This window comes from Pagrus major, chromosome 16 (assembly GCF_040436345.1).
Source record: "Pagrus major chromosome 16, Pma_NU_1.0".
Lineage (NCBI taxonomy): Eukaryota > Metazoa > Chordata > Actinopteri > Spariformes > Sparidae > Pagrus > Pagrus major.
In genome coordinates this window covers 22286440-22305153 of record NC_133230.1, presented here as the reverse complement: position 1 = coordinate 22305153, position 18714 = coordinate 22286440, and the positions used below count along the sequence as shown (strand labels likewise).

General features: G+C 42.8%; 1 protein-coding gene across 1 annotated transcript in view; it reads right to left on the bottom strand.

Moving 5' to 3' along the window:
• Positions 1-18714, bottom strand: part of kidins220a (kinase D-interacting substrate 220a) — a 47407-nt gene that overhangs the window by 18060 nt on the left and 10633 nt on the right. The window contains exons 9-23 of the mRNA XM_073483015.1: positions 18562-18660; positions 18125-18223; positions 17108-17206; positions 16825-17002; positions 16506-16670; positions 16139-16318; positions 15647-15812; positions 15373-15524; positions 14832-14932; positions 14537-14722; positions 14201-14341; positions 13029-13266; positions 12801-12892; positions 9852-9996; positions 9176-9338 (exon numbers count right to left, since the gene is read on the bottom strand). Coding sequence (XP_073339116.1) covers positions 9176-9338; positions 9852-9996; positions 12801-12892; positions 13029-13266; positions 14201-14341; positions 14537-14722; positions 14832-14932; positions 15373-15524; positions 15647-15812; positions 16139-16318; positions 16506-16670; positions 16825-17002; positions 17108-17206; positions 18125-18223; positions 18562-18660 — 2204 coding nt within the window. The remainder of the gene's footprint in view (positions 1-9175; positions 9339-9851; positions 9997-12800; positions 12893-13028; positions 13267-14200; positions 14342-14536; positions 14723-14831; positions 14933-15372; positions 15525-15646; positions 15813-16138; positions 16319-16505; positions 16671-16824; positions 17003-17107; positions 17207-18124; positions 18224-18561; positions 18661-18714) is intronic.

Sequence of the window (18714 nt, the reverse complement as noted above, 5' to 3'; positions counted from 1 at the left end):
TCCCAAAGCTGACTGGAGCGTAGCCTTTCTTCTCCTCTCAACCTCCCACACGCTGCAGCTGACGGGAATGAGCAGAATCCATCTCTCTATCCCTTCCGTCCGCTATTTGGGCAGTGGAAGTATGAATGTGCCACTTGACTTTGCTTTACAGCTGCCCTCTGTGCTTACAGATGACATGCGCATGCTCACCACAAAGAGGTGGTCTTGCTGCCAAACATTTCCATAAAGGGGCCCAAAGACAGAGAGAGATGCCTGCAGAACAGACAAACGCCTGTGCACATTGTGTTTGAGAAGCTCAAGAGTTTCAATGTCAGACACTGTGCGACCAAGTCCAACAGTGTGTGGGTGCAGAAGTTAACCAGGCCCGGGTCCGGCACATTCCTCTCCTGGTCAGAGTCATGTCGGAGTCGCTGGCACAGTGTCTGCCAAGCGTGTGGATGAACCCAGCGAGGCCCTCTCTGGGAAAACAGTGGACAGGCGGACAGACCAGCAAGCTGGCGCGTGGACTCGCAGCATCAATGCTGAGAGAGGTTATTGTTATAGTGGAAGCTGCCAAAGCCTCCACCACCCCAAAGGCAGAGGGGGAGAGCAAAAACATGTTTTCACTTTAGATGACGCCACGTTCTTTGTCTCCTGAAAATCCAGACTTATTTCCTTGATTTGAATCAAATGCTTCATGTAATGTGGACACCCTCTGTCTCTGCCCTCGTCTCCGTCTCCAACTCTCTCTCTTTCTTGCTTCCTCGTCTTGGCAGTGCCAACTGACGACTTGTGGCAGCGTCTGCTTTCCATATACGTTCGTGGCAAAGTTTAGTCCAGTAATTGAAACTCTTTTGTGCTAAGCTGGACCTGTGCATCCCAAAGCAAACCACAGAGACAAGCAGGCTAATGGGAAACACACCAGGCTGATAAAAACCAAGCTGCTTCGGAGAGAACGGCCTCCCTTTGAGACATGCTCAGGACTTTCAGTGGTTCCCTGAAATGTTGATTAAACTCATGTGTAGCACCGAAACGGAGCCTTCTTGTTCCAGACCCCAAAAACCTTAACTGAACCCTCCACTCAGATTAACTACGGCCTCATTCTTGACAAATAGTAAAACACTAAACCTCAGCCTGGTGATTTATGCTCCGGAGGAGAGCTTAGAGCATCCTTGGGCCATGGCAAAGTTCGTTCTTTGTGACACTAATTGCACCACGGAGTTCATATCAGCACATGTGGTTGTTTGATAGCCTTAATGGCCAAGTGATAGGCTGTATGATGCCGAATTAAGTGTGGTGGACTGCTAAAATGAAGACAAATGTGCTCTTCTGCAGAAGATAATACATCTGGAATAAGTCTGTTATGGAGCTAAAATCGATAGTGATTGATGAATGTGACAAATAAAGTTTGGGATTCTCAGGCTGAACCAGTAATCCGAATAACTTCACAGAGTGGGACATATGTACATCACAAATGAGATGTGAGAGAGATAGGATAATGTCAAAAAACAACAAAAATGAAGTAAATCAGTCAAAACAGATGTTTCTTTTTTTTTTTTTTTACAAAAGCTTCTCTACTTCAATTTGAGTCGGAGGCAGTGAGGAAAAGCCGTCCAAGCAGACAAACCTGATGACTAAATCCTGGTGGCTGGAAGCCAAATGAAATGCACAGTATATAATTTCTGCCACTAGGGGTCTCTCAATCGAAACCAAACAAAAGACCGTAAGTAGCTTGGGATCATGGGAGTTGTTGTCTACATTGCTAAACAACCACCATTGCTGATAAAAATTTATCTACATGACTCATGAAAGTTCTCGGAAGAGGTAATATTTTTAACTTTCATTTATGTTATGGTCGTCATGTTAGCACACTTCCTTCCCGACTCTCTGGCTCACTCCCAGCTGTTATAGTGACAGGCGACCAATCGAAACACAGCGCTGCCTTGATAAAAAATTGCTGATTACTCTGGTTTTGAATATTGCTGGAAACTTTTGGGATGATGTTTAGCACACAACTGAACAAGATATACAACAACGGTCTAGTCGTTTTCAGACATTTAAATGCAGAAATGTTACATATTATATCTTTAAAAGCTGCTTTAAGAGAAAATATAGGGGAAGAAAAGGACACTCCTGATCGATCCGGATATAGGCTGGATTGGCTCAATTTTCAATTTGCCTCTCCTTCATGCCATTTAAGTGTCATTTCCACACACATGTACACACACACCCCAAAAGGCCCTGACCTCCATTGACTTTTGTAGGGCCAGGATGTTAACGTCAGTTAAGGGCCGGATGTGTGTGCGTGTGCAACTATCAAGTGTGGCCCATGGCTCCTGCGGCGGTGAGGGCGAATCTCGTTGTCCACTTAAAGGTCAGTGCCGAACCTCTTGCAATCCTGTGCTGCTATTTATAATCCAACCCCCCCTCACCTTCCAGCAGTTCCAGCCGAGCGGGAGAGAGATCAGCAATAATGCTCAACACCGCAGAAATACCAGCGTATCAGGCAGATATCTGCTCCTCCACCCTCAGCTCCTTTACTTCCACCTCAGTGTCACGTTTAAATGTTAATCCAACCTTTCGTCGCTGATGGACGAGCCCATGACTGAAGAGCAGAGGCCAGTTAGAGGTGTAGTAGAGGTTTTCATTGCTTTTGAAATGACTCTATGCTTTGTACAAAAAGGGAACAGTACAGTTCTCTTGTTTCAGATCAATTAGACTAATCCCTCAACCTCGGCTTACAGGCAGAAATGAAAAGGGCTTTAAGGATTTTCTAACAAAGAATGCCGCATGACGTTCTCTCCGTCCTCACGTTGTAGCCTGCTCATACATGAATACACAATCAGAACAATCACCTTGCACACACACTCATACACCTCCTCCTGTGTCACCTGTACACACGACAGTGACTGCCATGGGGATTTTTTTATGTTTAGTTTTTTTTTTTTTTACATTGTGAGCAGCTCAGCAGGGGTTGAGTGGTGGTGGAGCAGGCTATGGCTGATTCATCAATGAGTCACCATCTCCAAACACCTGAGGGATGGAGGAACGACAATGCATGCGGGGTCGACACACACGCACAAATGTAATCAGTAGACGACGAGTTTCACTGTAGTAACAGCCATGTGGGAACCCAGGGGACATGCGCATGAATCTGTGTGTGCCCACCACTTGGACTATCTCACTTGGAGCAGCAGCATCACCTGAGGATTTAAATACACCCGAGACCCACCAATGGCAAACTCGGCTAGCAGTAATCCTGCTGGTATCTGCTCTGATCCTCTATTCACACACAGATTCCTTCACCTCGTTTTACCTCCTGAGACTGGACTCTCGCATTCTTCTCACTCTCTCTTAATGCCATTCCTTATCAAATACCAACCTCTCTCCCTTTGCCATCTTTATCTCACGCCTACCATACTTTCTTTTTGTCTCTGTCTGTCTTTATCTGCTCGTCAGTCAGGTGGTCGGTCGGCACACTGGCGCGTAGAAGAATCAATGACGGTGTCCTAGGGAAGGAGCCAGATCTCTATTGAGACACAGGTAGCTTCACACCAGCCTTTACAAATTCACACACATCTTCGAGTCTCTTGGCAAAAGGCAGTGCTATGAGCGATGGCGGTTTTACTCCGTCTTCCACTGAAATACCTCCTGGAGGGATTCAGCATGGAAGACAATAGCCTCCTCCCTCAGAGAAGAGGGAGGGAAAAAACATTTTTGAGCATTTACCGACCATGCATCCAGATGACTGAAAGTGTTACGAATGAGACGGGAATTCACATGAACAATAGGCAGCGTGGCAAAGAATAAAGACTTTTCATTTGAGGGCAGGAAAAGTTCAAAAGTATTCATCATAAGAAAAGAATAGGATCTTGCCATTTTTTTGCAGTGAGATATTTAAGAGCTTATTAAAGGATTCCACATAAAGGGAATCACCCGCATGAGCTTTGGAACAGCACTTTTATCCCGTCACATAATTGCATCCAAATTACAATAATTGTGCCAATTAAAGTAATCCTGAATGAGAAGAGAGCGTCATCTTAATGTTTCAGTACTTGGGATAAGAGTCTCTCTAATTAAGACTGAATTGCCTGGCTACATATTCATTCAGAGTGCGATTAGTGAAGAAAAAAAGAAAAAAAGTTTTCAAGTGTCCAAGAGTGCCTGGTGGCTCTAGTCACGTCACTGAGAAGAGGATTGTTTGGTGGATGAATGCAGGGTCAGGATGACAAAAATGAGGGGAAGAGAGGATGAAGGGCAGAGAGGAAGAGTTGATTCTTAACAAGCTGTGACATAAAAAGTAAAAGCATAAAGTGCATCAAGAGTTTTTTACACCCAGATATTGGCAAACACATTAAACCCACTTCTAGGCACTACAATTTTACCTGACAATAATCTATCTGCTGTGTTCTGCTTCCTGCGCTGTGTGTGCATATGCGTGTTTGTTGAATGCAGCCTGCATCTCAGGGCCTGATTAATTACACTGATTCTCAGAGGAGTTGGGGGTGACATATGTTCTTGCACTGGTGTGAGAGCTAGGTTTGTGTGTGTTGCATGTGCAGCACACGCACATTTTCAATCGCAATGCTTGTAGTGGCAAAGATTGTGTGCATGTGTGCTTCTTTCAGTTAGAACGTGTCAGCATTTCACCACGTAGAGCATGTGAGTGTGTCTATATGTGTATGGCATGGAATAGTTTTGTGTGTATGTATGTGTGGGTGTATGTAATGAACAGAAGATTCAGGTGCAGCGCCAGAAACACACTCCTGAGTGCGGCGGGGGCATCCTGGCACAGACAGGGCACCAGATGTCAGAGCAGTGCAGGAACCTGCTCAGTGGACCAGTGACACTTTTTTTTTTTTTTTTTTTTTGAGCTGAAAACAGGATCTGGGCGTCCAGGAATAAACTCTCTGAGGGGCTAACTGAACGTGCCCCCATACAGCATTAGGTACAAATATGTTAACCCCTCAACCGAAACACAGAACCGCTTTTAAACAAATCACGACAGTCAAAAAATTAAACACTAATAATTAGAGACATTGACAGTCACTGCTGATTACAGACTGCATGAAGAGTCCTTGAAGATGTGTCCAGATGACAGTATTACAGTATATATTGTCACTAGGGCTGCTATATAATGGAAAACTGCAGACAATGCCTATCATAATTTTTGGGATTGCAAGTTCACATCTTCAAATAACATGGTTCGTCCGATCAATAGTCCAAAAGCCAAAGATCAAAGAAACAACGAAAATCAGCCAATCTTGACAATTTAGAAGCTGAAACTGCTATCTTTCTTGTCATTTTGCTTGAAAAAATGACTAAAATGATTATGAAAAATAGATTACTAATAAAAATAAGATACTGTATTAATTGACTAATTAATCTATTGAGTACACCAAACTGACTAATGTATGGCCATGTCTCTATGTTATAAAGCAAATTTATTTTGTAACATTGAGGCCTGCACAATTCATAGAAATATTATAAAAATCACTGCTGCAGTTTTTTCAGCAGTTTAATGAGGTACTGTAGTGCTGCAGACGCAATCTTGTTCTCCAGTGTTTTCTGTGAAAATGAAAATTGTGATGCAAAAATCACAATAGTAATATCTGTCAAAATAATCGCAATATGATTTTTTCATATTGTGCAGCCCTGGTAAGATGCTATGGAATCCAATTTGATCATCTTTAAAGGGGACATCTTGCAATTTAAGTAAGACATTCTGGTTGTTATTGATTCACAAAATGTCATCACACAGGCCCACGGAAGGAACAACCATTTTATAAAAGCTGATGGGAATCTAAATACAGAATAAAAATAATAAAGGTGAATATATTTCCAACAACAAAGGTCATAACAACAGCCAACAGTCCAACAGGAGTGTCCTTGAGAAACACCCAGAACCTGTACTTGCTCACTCATCTGAAATTACTCTACTGAAGAGCTTCCACTAAAAGGCTCAATGTAACGTAATGGCTCTAAACAACATCAAGCAAATAAAAAATACAAAAGCTCATTAACACTCTTTGGAAATGGCTGGGCTGCTTTAGAGCAATAACCATGAAGCAGGAGAGAGCTAGGTTAGCTGGAGTCATTAAGTCTCTAATGGCAGCTAAAACAAGGAACAACTGACTCCTGAGAAGAGACGATACTGAGAGGAAAGAAATGATAACGCTGAAAATGTTAGTCACAAGGCTGCAGGCTCCAAATTCAATTTGCTAGTGATAAAAAAAACAAAAAAGAAAACAGCGTTCGAAACACAGATTTAGGGTTGTTAATTTGACGGCTACAAATACGAGGCTTGGTCCAAAAAGCTTCTTGTTTTGTTTTTCTATGTGTCAGTGTGCAGGGAGGCCATGATGCTGGCTCACTGCTCGAGGTGTAATGTGTAGTTATCCCTCCACTACTAGTGACACAAACATTTTAGCTACGCTTTGTGTGTGTGAGCTTGATTGCTGTGAGCCAATATCTCCTGCAGACAGTGCCATCTTTGTTGCACAGTTCTCCCCCCCCCCTGCTACCGTGCATTAGTGTGGGCAGCCCCCTGTCTTACCATTAATGATAGAAATCGCTGAGGTTATTAACCGATTACACATTCTCCATCAGATTAGCAGGGCTGTACTGGTCCGCTCCCGCTACGGGAATTAGCGCCATGAATTTCGCTCCATGCCACGTCCTGCAATGACACTTCACAGTCCTTCGTGGACGTTTTGTTATTGCCAGGCAAGTTGCTAAAAACAGCTTTTAGCCGTTTTTGAAAGCGTGTGTGTTTGTGTGAGATATGAGGGAAGGTGGGCGTGTGTCTATTTTTTCTGTCGTCTCTAGGAGTTCAGGTATATGCCACAGAGAGTATCTGTCGCCTTCTTCACTGAGAGGCACTCTTGCCTTCCCTATTGTTTCTTATGGCTTAATCTAGTTTTAATTTAGAAGGCTAGGTAGGGTATTAAGTCTAAACTGAGACTGTATCTTGATACTGAGCCAAATTTAAAAAGAACCTCAGGCACGAATCAAACCTGCATTTTATTTTTACCTTTAAAAATATTTATCTACAATGTTTATCTGGACTAGGATTTACAAAATCTAATAATTCTGATTCTCTATGTGCTGTGGCCTGCTTAGCTTTAGCAAGCCTTACAAAGAGATGAGGAGAGGAAGCGCATGCTGCCTTGTGACTGAGATGCAGGGCGACAGTTGACCTATAAGGGGCTGACTCACCCCCACGTTCACTTCACCACTAATATATTCACTTAGTAACGCTCAGGGGATGTGCAGTTCTGCTGTGTACAAATGGCTGAACACAACACATATATGCATGCTAAAACACAACACAACGCACATGCATGAGGTCTGAACCACACAGGTCTTGCGGTAACAGAATTTAACAAAAAAGATGTGAACTATAACGTGCAGGAAATGGTCCACCATTCGAATTTAGGCTACAAAAAAAGATGCGTTATTTGCGTGCACATCTGCTGTGCATGTGCGTATGCATACACACTGCTGAATGGGGAAGCAAAGAGAGGTAGCTATCCATTTCTCAAGCAGACAGACAGTCGGGAGAAGGGGGCCTGGGGTTCTGAGAGGCCAGTCAAGTGCCTGTCCATTGCTAAGGGGAAAAGACAGAATATCTCATCCAGAACAAAAAGGGACCTTTAGAGCCTGACATCATAAGAAAGAGGAAGAAAAGAGCAGAGAGACGGAAAAAGATACACAGACAGACTGGCCTGACTCTTATCAGCGGAAGATTAGTGCAAGAGATAAGGCCTCTAGGCAAGGCGTTGTGTTTAGCCTGTTTGAGGCTTCCTGTCATCATCATTAAGGCTGCTTCTCCGACAGCCACTGCGGAACAGAGCAGCCATTTGAAAAGACATTCAACAAGGAAGAAGATAAAGGAAGACAGGACCGTTGGTCAAAACCAAGATGATGGCTGTATTAAGTCTAACGAACAGTGTAAGCCCAGTCCCACGCTGCGGTACAGGCACTCCAATCTAGGCCTTTTGGTGTAGAATTTTATGGCTGTCCAATTACAACTCTCAGTTTTATTACACAATAATTGTGGTAAAAGTATGGACATTTCCTTAAGGGTGTCCACTACACTTAAACATGATAGAGATATACGCCAGAGAAGTGTAAAATTAACAATTATAGCAAGTAGAACTTGATTACAGCCTTCTGACTAAGAAGAGTCTCATTTAATGCCTTGTACTCTGTCCTCCTCTCATACTGTGCACATCCTCCATAACACTTGACTGCTATATACAAATACAAGGTAAAGCTCATTGTCCTTTGAAAACCAAACAGAGAAAACCTAGTCTAATGAGGCAGTGGTTTGCCTTGGAATTGGGGGAGGGAGGATTGTCTGCTGAATCTAGCTGGCTGACTGGCTGACAGTAACGGTCTGTGACACTTCACCGCCGCAGGAATCATAGGCACTAGTGTATTGTGACAGAGTGCAACCTTTAAAGGCCAGCGACTGATGCACGACTCAGCCTGTGTCGGTTCTCCTCCTCTCGTCTGCGGTGAGCACGCCTAAAAGCATCCGTGACCACACACATACAAAACCATGAGCAGTCATACTGTTTACATACACAGAGAGGTACGAGACTTTTCCATCACTGCTCAGCCGAAGACGTCTGAGCGTCATTTATCTCTTGTTCAGTTTTAAGGAAATGTGTCCCTTCATGAATCTGCAGCCCCAGCTATAATACAGTCATCATTTGCCTCGTGCATTATGATCAATTACAAAATCTGTCTGTCAGTTGCCAATTAGTGTGGCACTCATAGCCATTGGCAGTAGCTGTGGACTAATGTAGCCCATACAGAAAACAAAATACTCTACTGCCACCTGCTGGTCAAGGCTATATATGTCAGTATTTCATAGAGCACATAAAACAATAAAATGATTTACTGACTTCAACTTCTTAATTCTTTTATGGTTTTTTTAAAGATGGTCGGGACTTTACAGTGTTTTACATGAATTGCTGGTCCTTTGGCTAAACTCATCTGACCTTATTTCCATTTCATCTCGTGTTAATGGTAGCCTCTGTCATGCCCCAAGTAAGGAAGAGACTAATGGAAATTAGAGTGAAAAAAGATACTGAAACAAAGAAAGAAAGCATGCAGGTGTATCAAAGAAGATCGCACACCTTGTAGATCAGATAAGTAACTATGGAGTGATCATGTCTTTCTATACCTCTCATAGATGGTCTTGAGAGCGACCTGGTCTGACACTCCTTCGGTCTCTTCCAAAAACAGGATGATCCAGGAAGTCCTGTAAGGCCACTCTTCTGTCAGGTTGATCCATGACGCCAGCCGGTCCCAGTTGAAGACGATCTGATTGGCCCGCAACAGACGACCTGTCAACAATGGATGGATCAAGGATTAGAGGCCGCAGAAGTCCATCCTAATGATCATCCCTGTCAACTTTGACAAAAGCTGGTCCACTGTTTCTCAGACTGGTGCTTGTTTCTGTTATCTTCGTATAATCTGATATCAATATATTTATGAATTTGTGCCCAACATTTTAGAATCCTTACATGCTGCCATATCATTACTGCAAATGCAATTAATATTAATAGTTAATTTAAATGCTTTTTAAGACTTGCAACATGTATTCTTAACTAAAACCCTTGGTTAAATGCGTAGCCTCTGCGACCACATGTTGGCTGCTACTGGTCTCGAATTATATCCCATCAGAGCTTTGTTTTGTGTTTTCTTCCTCCATCCCCAGTCATATTTTGTCATTGACTGACAAAAGTTAGCCATCTAATCCCCTTGAAGTGGGTTGATGTTGCTGTATAGACAAAATGTCTTTTGTTAATATTATGAGATGAGGGCGTTGCTCAAGCAGAACATGGTTTATTCTTTACCAGTTATAGAAACTATGTTGAGCAGCCTCCTCATGGTCTGTGGGCTGATGTCGCTGAACCAGTCCTCGGTCACCAGCAGCTTGGTCAAGTCGAAGGACATCTGTCTGGTGATGGTCCTCTGCATCTGCCGACGTCGGTATGTGTCCTGAACAGAGTACAAAGAAAAAGCAGAAAATCAAATTAGCAAATTATCTGAATTTTACATATTTGGATTGGTAATGTTTCCAGCTGGCTTGGCAAGATTTAAAAATCTCAAGGACTAAAATTTAATTTGTCATTTTAATGCAATTTGAATCATCCAATCATGGCATGAAAGGTCCAGGGTTTACTATTTAAGGGGATTTAGCGACGTAAATGGAATATAATATTCACAATTATGTTTTCATCAGTAGATAATCACCTGAAAGCAAGAATTATTGTGTTTTTGTTACATTAAAACGAGCCCTTTACATCTACAGAGGGAGCAGGTCCTTTTCCACAGAGTTTGCCATGTTGCACTGTGTTTTACAGTAGCACAGAACAGACAAACCAAACACTGGCTCCAGAGAGCGCCTTTCATGTTTTTTGCATTTCTGGCGATCCACTGTAAAGGAAGGTGAGACGAAGGGTGTTCAGTTGTTTGCAATCTGCAACCTCACTGCTAGATGCCAAGAAATCCTACATAATGGTCTTTTAAGTGACAGGACATGATGCCGGAAAATCATAACAGAAATCACTGAAATAAATCCTGTGACAGTTTCAATTAAAGCAGTATATAAGTGGGTAAGAAAGAGCAGGAACAGTCTTAGTGACAGTAAAACTACTACAGCTGCAGGAGGCATTTAACAACCATTTAACGTACAGGGGAGCCTATAAATTCGATCTCTTCAAAGACAAATTGAAAGCACAAGTTAAACATAAGGCATTACTGTATATCACTCTTGGCTCTTGCAGACGTTGTGGTTACTTGTGCATTATCACCGCCGCAAGCTGTGCATCATGAGACAAAAGAACAGGCAATTCAGGGAGACCATGTGATCTCACGTCATGTCACTGTAAAACCGTATGTTTGAAAAGATTGAGAAATACATGTAGATAGGCGGACAGGGCCTCAAAATCTCATACTGTTAACTTCCTATGCACCCTATCCATGTTGGAATCAACTTATATGCAACCCAGCTGCTCTCATTAAAACTAAAAAAACATATATTTTAGTATGATAATTTTTCAGTATCATAAAAGCAGTTACTGACTGTAAAGATATAGAAGCAAAGCTTTGCAACTTAACCCCATGAATGAGTTGTGAGTGAATCCAATTAAAAGCACTGTTTTTCTTCTTTCCATTTTGCAATTCTAATGACCAGCTTCGTCTCCCTCTCCTTCTATATAGTCCATGTTTTCATGAGAAAAACATAAAATTCCCTGTGACTGCAAATCAAAATTAAAGAGCCACTGTCCAAAACCGAACAGTCATGACACACAGGCGAGCTATTGACACAGATCTACCGGAGAACATCTGTGATGATATCAGACAGCTGCCATGGTCATGAGCCAAGGCGAGGCTTTTGGTTGACTTTGAAGTCGTAACGCCAGTCTCATGACCTCTTTCTCAGAGAGATGAAACATATGGCCAACACTCAGTCAGAACCAGAAAGGTCTATCATACAGGCAGCCCTGAGTGGCTGACTTTACTGTAGTTTTACGGCTTTATTGGTTCATTTAGATGATTGTTTTTATGTTGGCTCACTTCTACTGGTTCTTATTCTCCCTGCTGATATACTTTTTTTGTTATACTTTATTCTGAGAAAAATGTTTTGAGTTGGATTTTTTTCTAAACACTAAATTTTCCAGGTGATATTTTCCTTGTAAATGGGATTCATTTCATTCCAGTAAATGGCAATAAGATGGCAGAGATACTCCTAATGTCATCCTCAACTTGAGGAGCCACATGAAAATGGAGAGCCACTAATTCATTTTCCCCTCCTGCCCTCATTTTAATCTCCACTTGTAGGAAGAGGGCCCTCCTGCCAAGAGCTAGCTAGTGGCGGAGGGCAAATAAAAAGAGCACGGCGCCTCATAATAAAAGGCCAACACCAATAATTGAGTGTACTAGATAAACCCGGGGTACAAAACAAATGTCAAACAAACAAACAAGAGAGGGAGGCGGGAAGGAAGGAGGGGTAGTAGGAAGGTCTCGCAGGGGGGGAGGAAGGCATCAACGACAGCAGCAGAGTCACTTAGCCTCCTGCCAGCAGACCTGGTGCCAGTGTTTTGTCACAGGGACCCACTGCTGCTAGGCCTTGTCATTAGGCTGTGGCAACGCAGCAGGAAGGATAAACAGTCATTACATCAATTACACCAGGAACCTTGGCCGCACACCGAGCACCTCTCTCTTCTCTTCTCGGTGTGTCTCCTTCTGTCCTCTGGCCTCTGCGCTGCCTGCCAACACCACGCCTGTACCGAACATACCCCCCCCTTCCCCCTCCAGGGAGGAGGCCGAAAACAGAGAGAGCGATGAGGCAGCATCTCCATTCCTAATGCAGTGTTTTCTATTCAAGTTGTGGTGAGCTAACTGCATTTTAATTTGGTCTGATTAATGTCAGGACATCAAGCATTCATTTCCAGCTTTCTGATTATGTGAAGTGTTGGGGGAAAACAACATATCTGTCTCCACTGATATTTGTTATTATCATTTGGCTTTTTTGATTTGGTTGCTATGCGTTGGGGTGGGGTGTCAACTGTTTGTTGTAGTGTATCTAATTTGGAATAAATATAATCCTACTTTTTGATTTGCATTTCTAGCATTGGCCATCTATTTTTATTACCATTCTTCCACCTTCAACTCATACTGCATTCATCCGTGTCTTCTAAAGTTAGAGAGCTTGGGTGGTCAGGAACCACTGATGTGGTTGTAAACCCCAACAAAAAACACTGCATGTGACATATGCCTATGACTTGAATAGCTGTTACCCTGCGGTTGAGGGCGTTCTTGCTGCCAAACTTGGCCTGGTCTTGGCCCAGGCTAGTCGAAGACATCTTCCTGTCCAAGTCTTCATGCCATCCTGGAGAGAGAGAGGATGAAAGAGACAATGACAGCTGATTAATGGCTAAAATTAAACGTCAAATATCGGATTTATATATTCAAAACGGTGTGCGATCCTCTATATATGTGTATCCAGTACAATATGTTGTCCTTACCCTCGGCAGGCAATGCCTCTCCATTGGTGGGGGTTACTGTGCAGAGCTTTTTGGCCGTACTGAGGCCTCTGCTGTTGAGGAATACTGGTAGGTGGACGATGTTCCTCATGTAGTCATGTCCGTTGATGTTGGAGTCTCTCAGCACACTGTTGAGGTTTTGGTTGATAGCTTTGATGATAATATGCGGGTCGCTGGCAAAGATCGAGATAAATGGGCCTTTGGAGAAGAGTACCCTCACCTGGAGTGAGAGGGGAACCATAAGTTAGTGTATACAGGACATCTTTACGATATAGCTAGCCTGTTGCACCACTGTTTGTACTGAAACCAATTTAGTTCAGTCTGTTTTTCAGAGCAGGATGTCGAGGCGTGTCGTCACTCCTTTAACAGTAGCTTTAACAGTCAGCTGTAGCACTTGAGCTTAATGATCCCTGTGAGAGCTGACTGTCCACAGCACATGGTGTCGGGGATTTCCACTCTGCTAACTAAGGGACGTTGTTCAATGGTCACAGGACATCGATTTGTGTTGCATGCATACATGGTTTGTTAACCACTGGCCAACACCCTTAGCTTCGCCCCACAGGATGGTGGACCTCTGTCCCCACAGCAGCTGTCAGCACCATCAACTAAGGCGCCATCACATGGTCTGCATCTTTCATGCACATTATCCAGTAGAAAAGCACACAGACTAAAGAAATGAAAAAAAAAAGATTTTGGTCATTTGTGCAACCTACAAAAATTGGGTCACAGAATGCTGTGTTTGAATCTCTCTGAACTGAAGATGGTTTCAGAGCGACTGGGAGGCGCTTGCAGAGATGAGAAGATTACATTAGCACACAGAAGGTTGCCATCTTCTTTGGGATTACTTCACTAAATAATAACATTTAGCTAAAGGAAATTCTATTACAGCAGCTGGGAGGATGAATCTAAAGTTGGAGGCGAGCTGAGGCAGCTGGAAACACCAGGGTGGCTGCATGATACAGAAGATGTGTGGGGTCTGTGTGCACGGGGGAAAAGACCTACTGAAAGTTACTGTGAGGCCACATGGCAGCTGCTCTGCGTGAGCTACAGATGTTAACAAAAAGTATTTCCTTCATTTTATTTCAGTGTCAGCAAAGAGGAAGCTGCACTCATCATTTAAGTGCCTGCGCAGAGAGTCATGTGCAAACACACACCGTGTCCAGCATCTGCAGCACTTTGTCCTGCTCACAGGCGTCCAGTCCGTCGATGATGACAGCCATGCGTGTCTGGTTCTGAGTGAAGCCATCAATGGTTTTGGCCATTTTTGACATTAGCTCCACTTCATTCTTCAGAACCTGGTGTAGGGAAGAAAATAAATGTCTCAAAAACAACTCAACTATCAGTGTTAATGTGAGAAAGGAAATTGATTTGATCAGGCCATACAGCTTCATGACTTCTTAAGCAAATGGAAAGTCCCTTTAGCCAACAGGATGTCCAGGGATTTCCATTCGCCATTGACTAGGTACTATGTATTAAATGTATTAGTCTACCTTCATAAATCCTTCACTCTTGAGTTTATGCAAGTTGTTGGCAGCACTGTGCAGTCGTTTCCTCTGGGAGTTAAGGACAGAGTCGGCCACCTGCCACCAGGTCCTACAGTTGAACAGTAGGGCCAGGCACACCACACTGGCCATGGCTATTAGCACTGCGTTTACTGTGAAGTTTTCAGGGTCCACCTAGGAGGGAAAAAAAGCATTAAAACCGATTACTGGGGCATCCTTTGACCTAGTGGTTTCAGGGTGTACTGTTGAAACGCAGGGTCCTCGGTTCATTGCTCTTACCCACCTTAAAGATGGCCAACAGGGCCACACCAGTGATCAGGCATCCCAGTGTCAGGGAAAAGAGCACGAAGGAGGGAACACAACACGTTTTCTTCCACTTCTTACCTGGAGAATGAGAAAAGTTCGAGCACAATTTGAGAGAGATGTACTTTGAAATTACCAAAATGTTCACATACTAAGATCAATTGAGAAAATTTGTCGTAAAGACTGCCAAACAGTTCATTTTAAGCACTATTATACTACCAAGAGCTCCATTCTTAAACAGCAGTCTCAATCTAAATTTGAAGTGATACAAGGGTAAAGACCAATAATATTACAGCTGATTTAGGGGGCCATGTTTACTCTGTTATTGAACAGGGATATATTTTACTTTGTTTAATGTTGATTTTAAATTCTCCAAAAACTGCACAGTGCACTTATTTATTTTAATGTCAGCCACGGATTGATAAGAGAGACAGCTCGTGACTGCAAATGTAGGATTCTGTTGAACTCAGTAAAAGGTCTGATTGTGACTATGTGAGCTGGGTGGAAGATGGTGACCTCACCTTGGACCTCATCGTTCTTGAAAACCCTGAAGAGCCTGGTGGCCATGAAGCCAAACTCTCTCTCACAGGCATCTGAGAGCGTGGCAATCATCTCAGCCATGGAGGTCTCCCCTCCGACACTGGACAGTCGATTATAATCCGTGAACAAGAACCTGTGTGGCATGCAAGAAAGAGAAATGATGCTTTGACTCGCTCAGTTACACAGCAAACTGCATCTGGGACTGGGTCTTAAGTATTCATTTTAACAATATCGCAGTGTAGATGTAATAGTCACCTGACAGGCAGTGCGCGGGTGGTCTGCTCAGGAAGTTCAGGCGGGTTGACGAACATCAGTTTGAGCAGCAGCTCCAGGTAACCAACCTGTCGAGCCAGACGGGTGCTGATGACCCACGCCCAATTCCAGCTCTCCCTCTCACGCCGACTTCCAAAGTACACCAACACTGGAGACAGACGATCGTTATTACAATCATTACAGGTGCCATTTGTTTGGTAACAGCTTTAAATAATCATGTGGATAAGCAGTTTGTATTTATTCAATTTAGAACTCCCTTTGCAGTCCAGAAAACACAAAAATATGCCAGTATGCAATTCAAACACTTCTAAGGAGGCTTCTCTGGACTATGTAACTTCAGTAGGATCCTGTGAGGTTTTTTTCAAAGTTTATATCTTCGAGCTGAAACAGACAACTTTCCCAACCCCAACAGGTTGGGAACCAGTGACTTAGCACATCAGCATTGCATTTCCAACCACAGCTCAGTCTCCTTACCGAAAAAGATGTAGAGCAGAGCGAGGAGGCTGAGGGAGACGGCAATTGCCAGCTTTGGATTAACAGTAAAGCCCAGGACCACGGCCACTGAGCCGCACAGTAGCAGGGTGAGGAAGACCACAAGCCAAGAGAACTGGAACAAGGGCTCTATCTGCTGGCCTGCGAAGGTCTTCATCTCATCTGTCGGACGAGAGGGAGGAAAAAGAATTTCATGTCAGATATTTGAATTAAGAATATGGGGAGATTTTTAGTGTTAAAGAGGGATTGGAGAAACTGAGGAGAGGAGACTGTCCGAGAAGCAAATTTTCACAATTCAGGACTTTTCATCTTTGTATGAGACAGTTTTTAATGCTGTGGGTTTACTTACCCTCCAGTTTCTTGAGAAGGAAAGACTTGCCGCTGCCCCACTGAGCGTACAGTCCAACACAGATGGGGGGCTGCATGGTGGGCTCGCTAAGAATGTCTGCTAAAGCACTGCTATACAGGTCATAACCCAACATGTCTCCATCTGACTCTGAGGGGGAGAGGTGCTCTGAGAGTGGAACAGAGAGAGGGAGATATGTAAAGTGAGGAAAAGATAAAAAAGTACAGAAGAAGATTTTAAAAAAAAGAGCTTAACGTTTAATGTTTTCTGGCTATGAGCTTGTTTTGTCACAAGTCTTTCTAAATAAGATGGAAAAACATACTCGCTCCAAATATCTGCGTAAGGATGCTTTTCTGGTGGGTACAGTCGATGTTGTATGGTGTCTCTCCAGCTTTGTTTGGACGGTAAAGCAGACGGCCATCTTTAGGGTTCCTCAGCAGGAGTTCAGCCAACTTTCTGCTTCGCCCTCGGATTGCTATGTGGAGGGGCGTGTCTCCTTTCTGAGCGAAGAAAAACAGAAAAAAGAAACATACACATCACTAAACTAAATGACACCATAGAAATCCTGTTGTGGTGTGTGTGTAATGTGTGTATTTAAAAAGTACCTTGTCCAGCGCGGACACCTTGGCTCCTTTATCCAGCAGCAGTTCAACTATCTCGATGTTCCTCATTTTTGTGGCTTTGATAAGAGGAGTCTCTCCCTCCTAAAACAAGAAAATACACATTTCATCAATACCATTCTGCCCATTCTGAAATTTATTTTGATACCACTACCTATGCACAACAGTTTTTCAGAAAGAAAGAAAGCCGAGAGCAGTGGTTCCCAACATTTTTCCTTAACAGTGAGAACACTGACGACCCCTGACTACGTAACATATTTTCATATTATATTCAATGCATAACAGTAACAGTAAAGAACAACTGATACATTTTACAAATTGACTGATTTTATTTGTGAAGCACTTTGTGACCTTGATCTGTGGAAGTCGTAATATCAAATAAACTTTATTTACTATTTACAATTAACCCCAACAATGAACACCATAACTGCAGTAAGTTCTTCTTTTTGGCTTGGCCATTGTTCTATTATCACTATGCTTTATAAACTTCGAACTGTTATTATGCAGGATGAGACTGTTTAACAGAAAGTGAAGGCTCTGTGAATACAGCGTTTGATCTGGTTATCATTGTGCCCTTATCCTGTGAGATTTTTTTGTTTTTTTTCCAAGTTTATACCTATTAATAATAATCTAAATTTTAAAAATAAAAAATCTGTTCATTTTTCTTCCCAGGAATTAAAGTAATGCTGAAATAAAGGACTATTGTATACATGTGCAGGTTTTTTACATCCCTTAAAATCAAAAAGCCTCCAAATCCATCGTGAAGCTTTGGCGACCCCTGGAGGGAGTTGGGACCCTCAGGTTGGGGGATATGCTCTGTACCTTTACAGATTTGTCAGAAACGGGCGATTTATGTTGTAACTATTCTAATTTAACACAGAATGGAAAAACTGTATGTTTTAAACTTTTTCTTTAAAAAAAAATCATGAGAAATAAAGAATAAAACATGATAATTAGCATAAGAGAGTGTACATTTAATCCTCTCTCCTGAGCGTGCCTTACCTTAGTGCAGCTCTCGGTGTCAGGGTTACACTGCAGGATGTCTCTCACCATGGTAGCGTTACCTTTCTCCACTGCCCAGTAGAGGGCAGTCTTTCCATCCTGAAGTGGAAAAGACAAGGCAAATAATAGCTTGTTTATCTTGGAGAAAATAAACTGTCAGGCACACAAAAACACATATGGAATAGTATGAATAGCTGAGAATGCATTAAATTGTTTTGTTTTGTGCACAGTAAATGTATAATGTTGAGCTTTACAAATAAGAGCATCAAAGTGTGTCTGTTTATATAGCAATAATACTTGTGAAGACTTTGTAATTCTAATCCATGGATTAAAGTTCACTTAACCAAGAGTCAACAGAGCGGGCGAACACAAGAAGGCCTCCTGCCTGCTTTTAAACATCAATAAGGCAGCAAAGACAGTGAGAGACGAGCTCCTACCTGGCCCCTGACGTCAATATCAGCGTATTTGTTCAGCAGGGCTCGGACTATCTCCACATGACCTCCTCTCACCGCTCCAATCAGCATCGTCTCCCCACTCTGAAAGAAGGACAAAAAGGAAAAACAGACAAGAGAGAGACATGAAGTGGATGT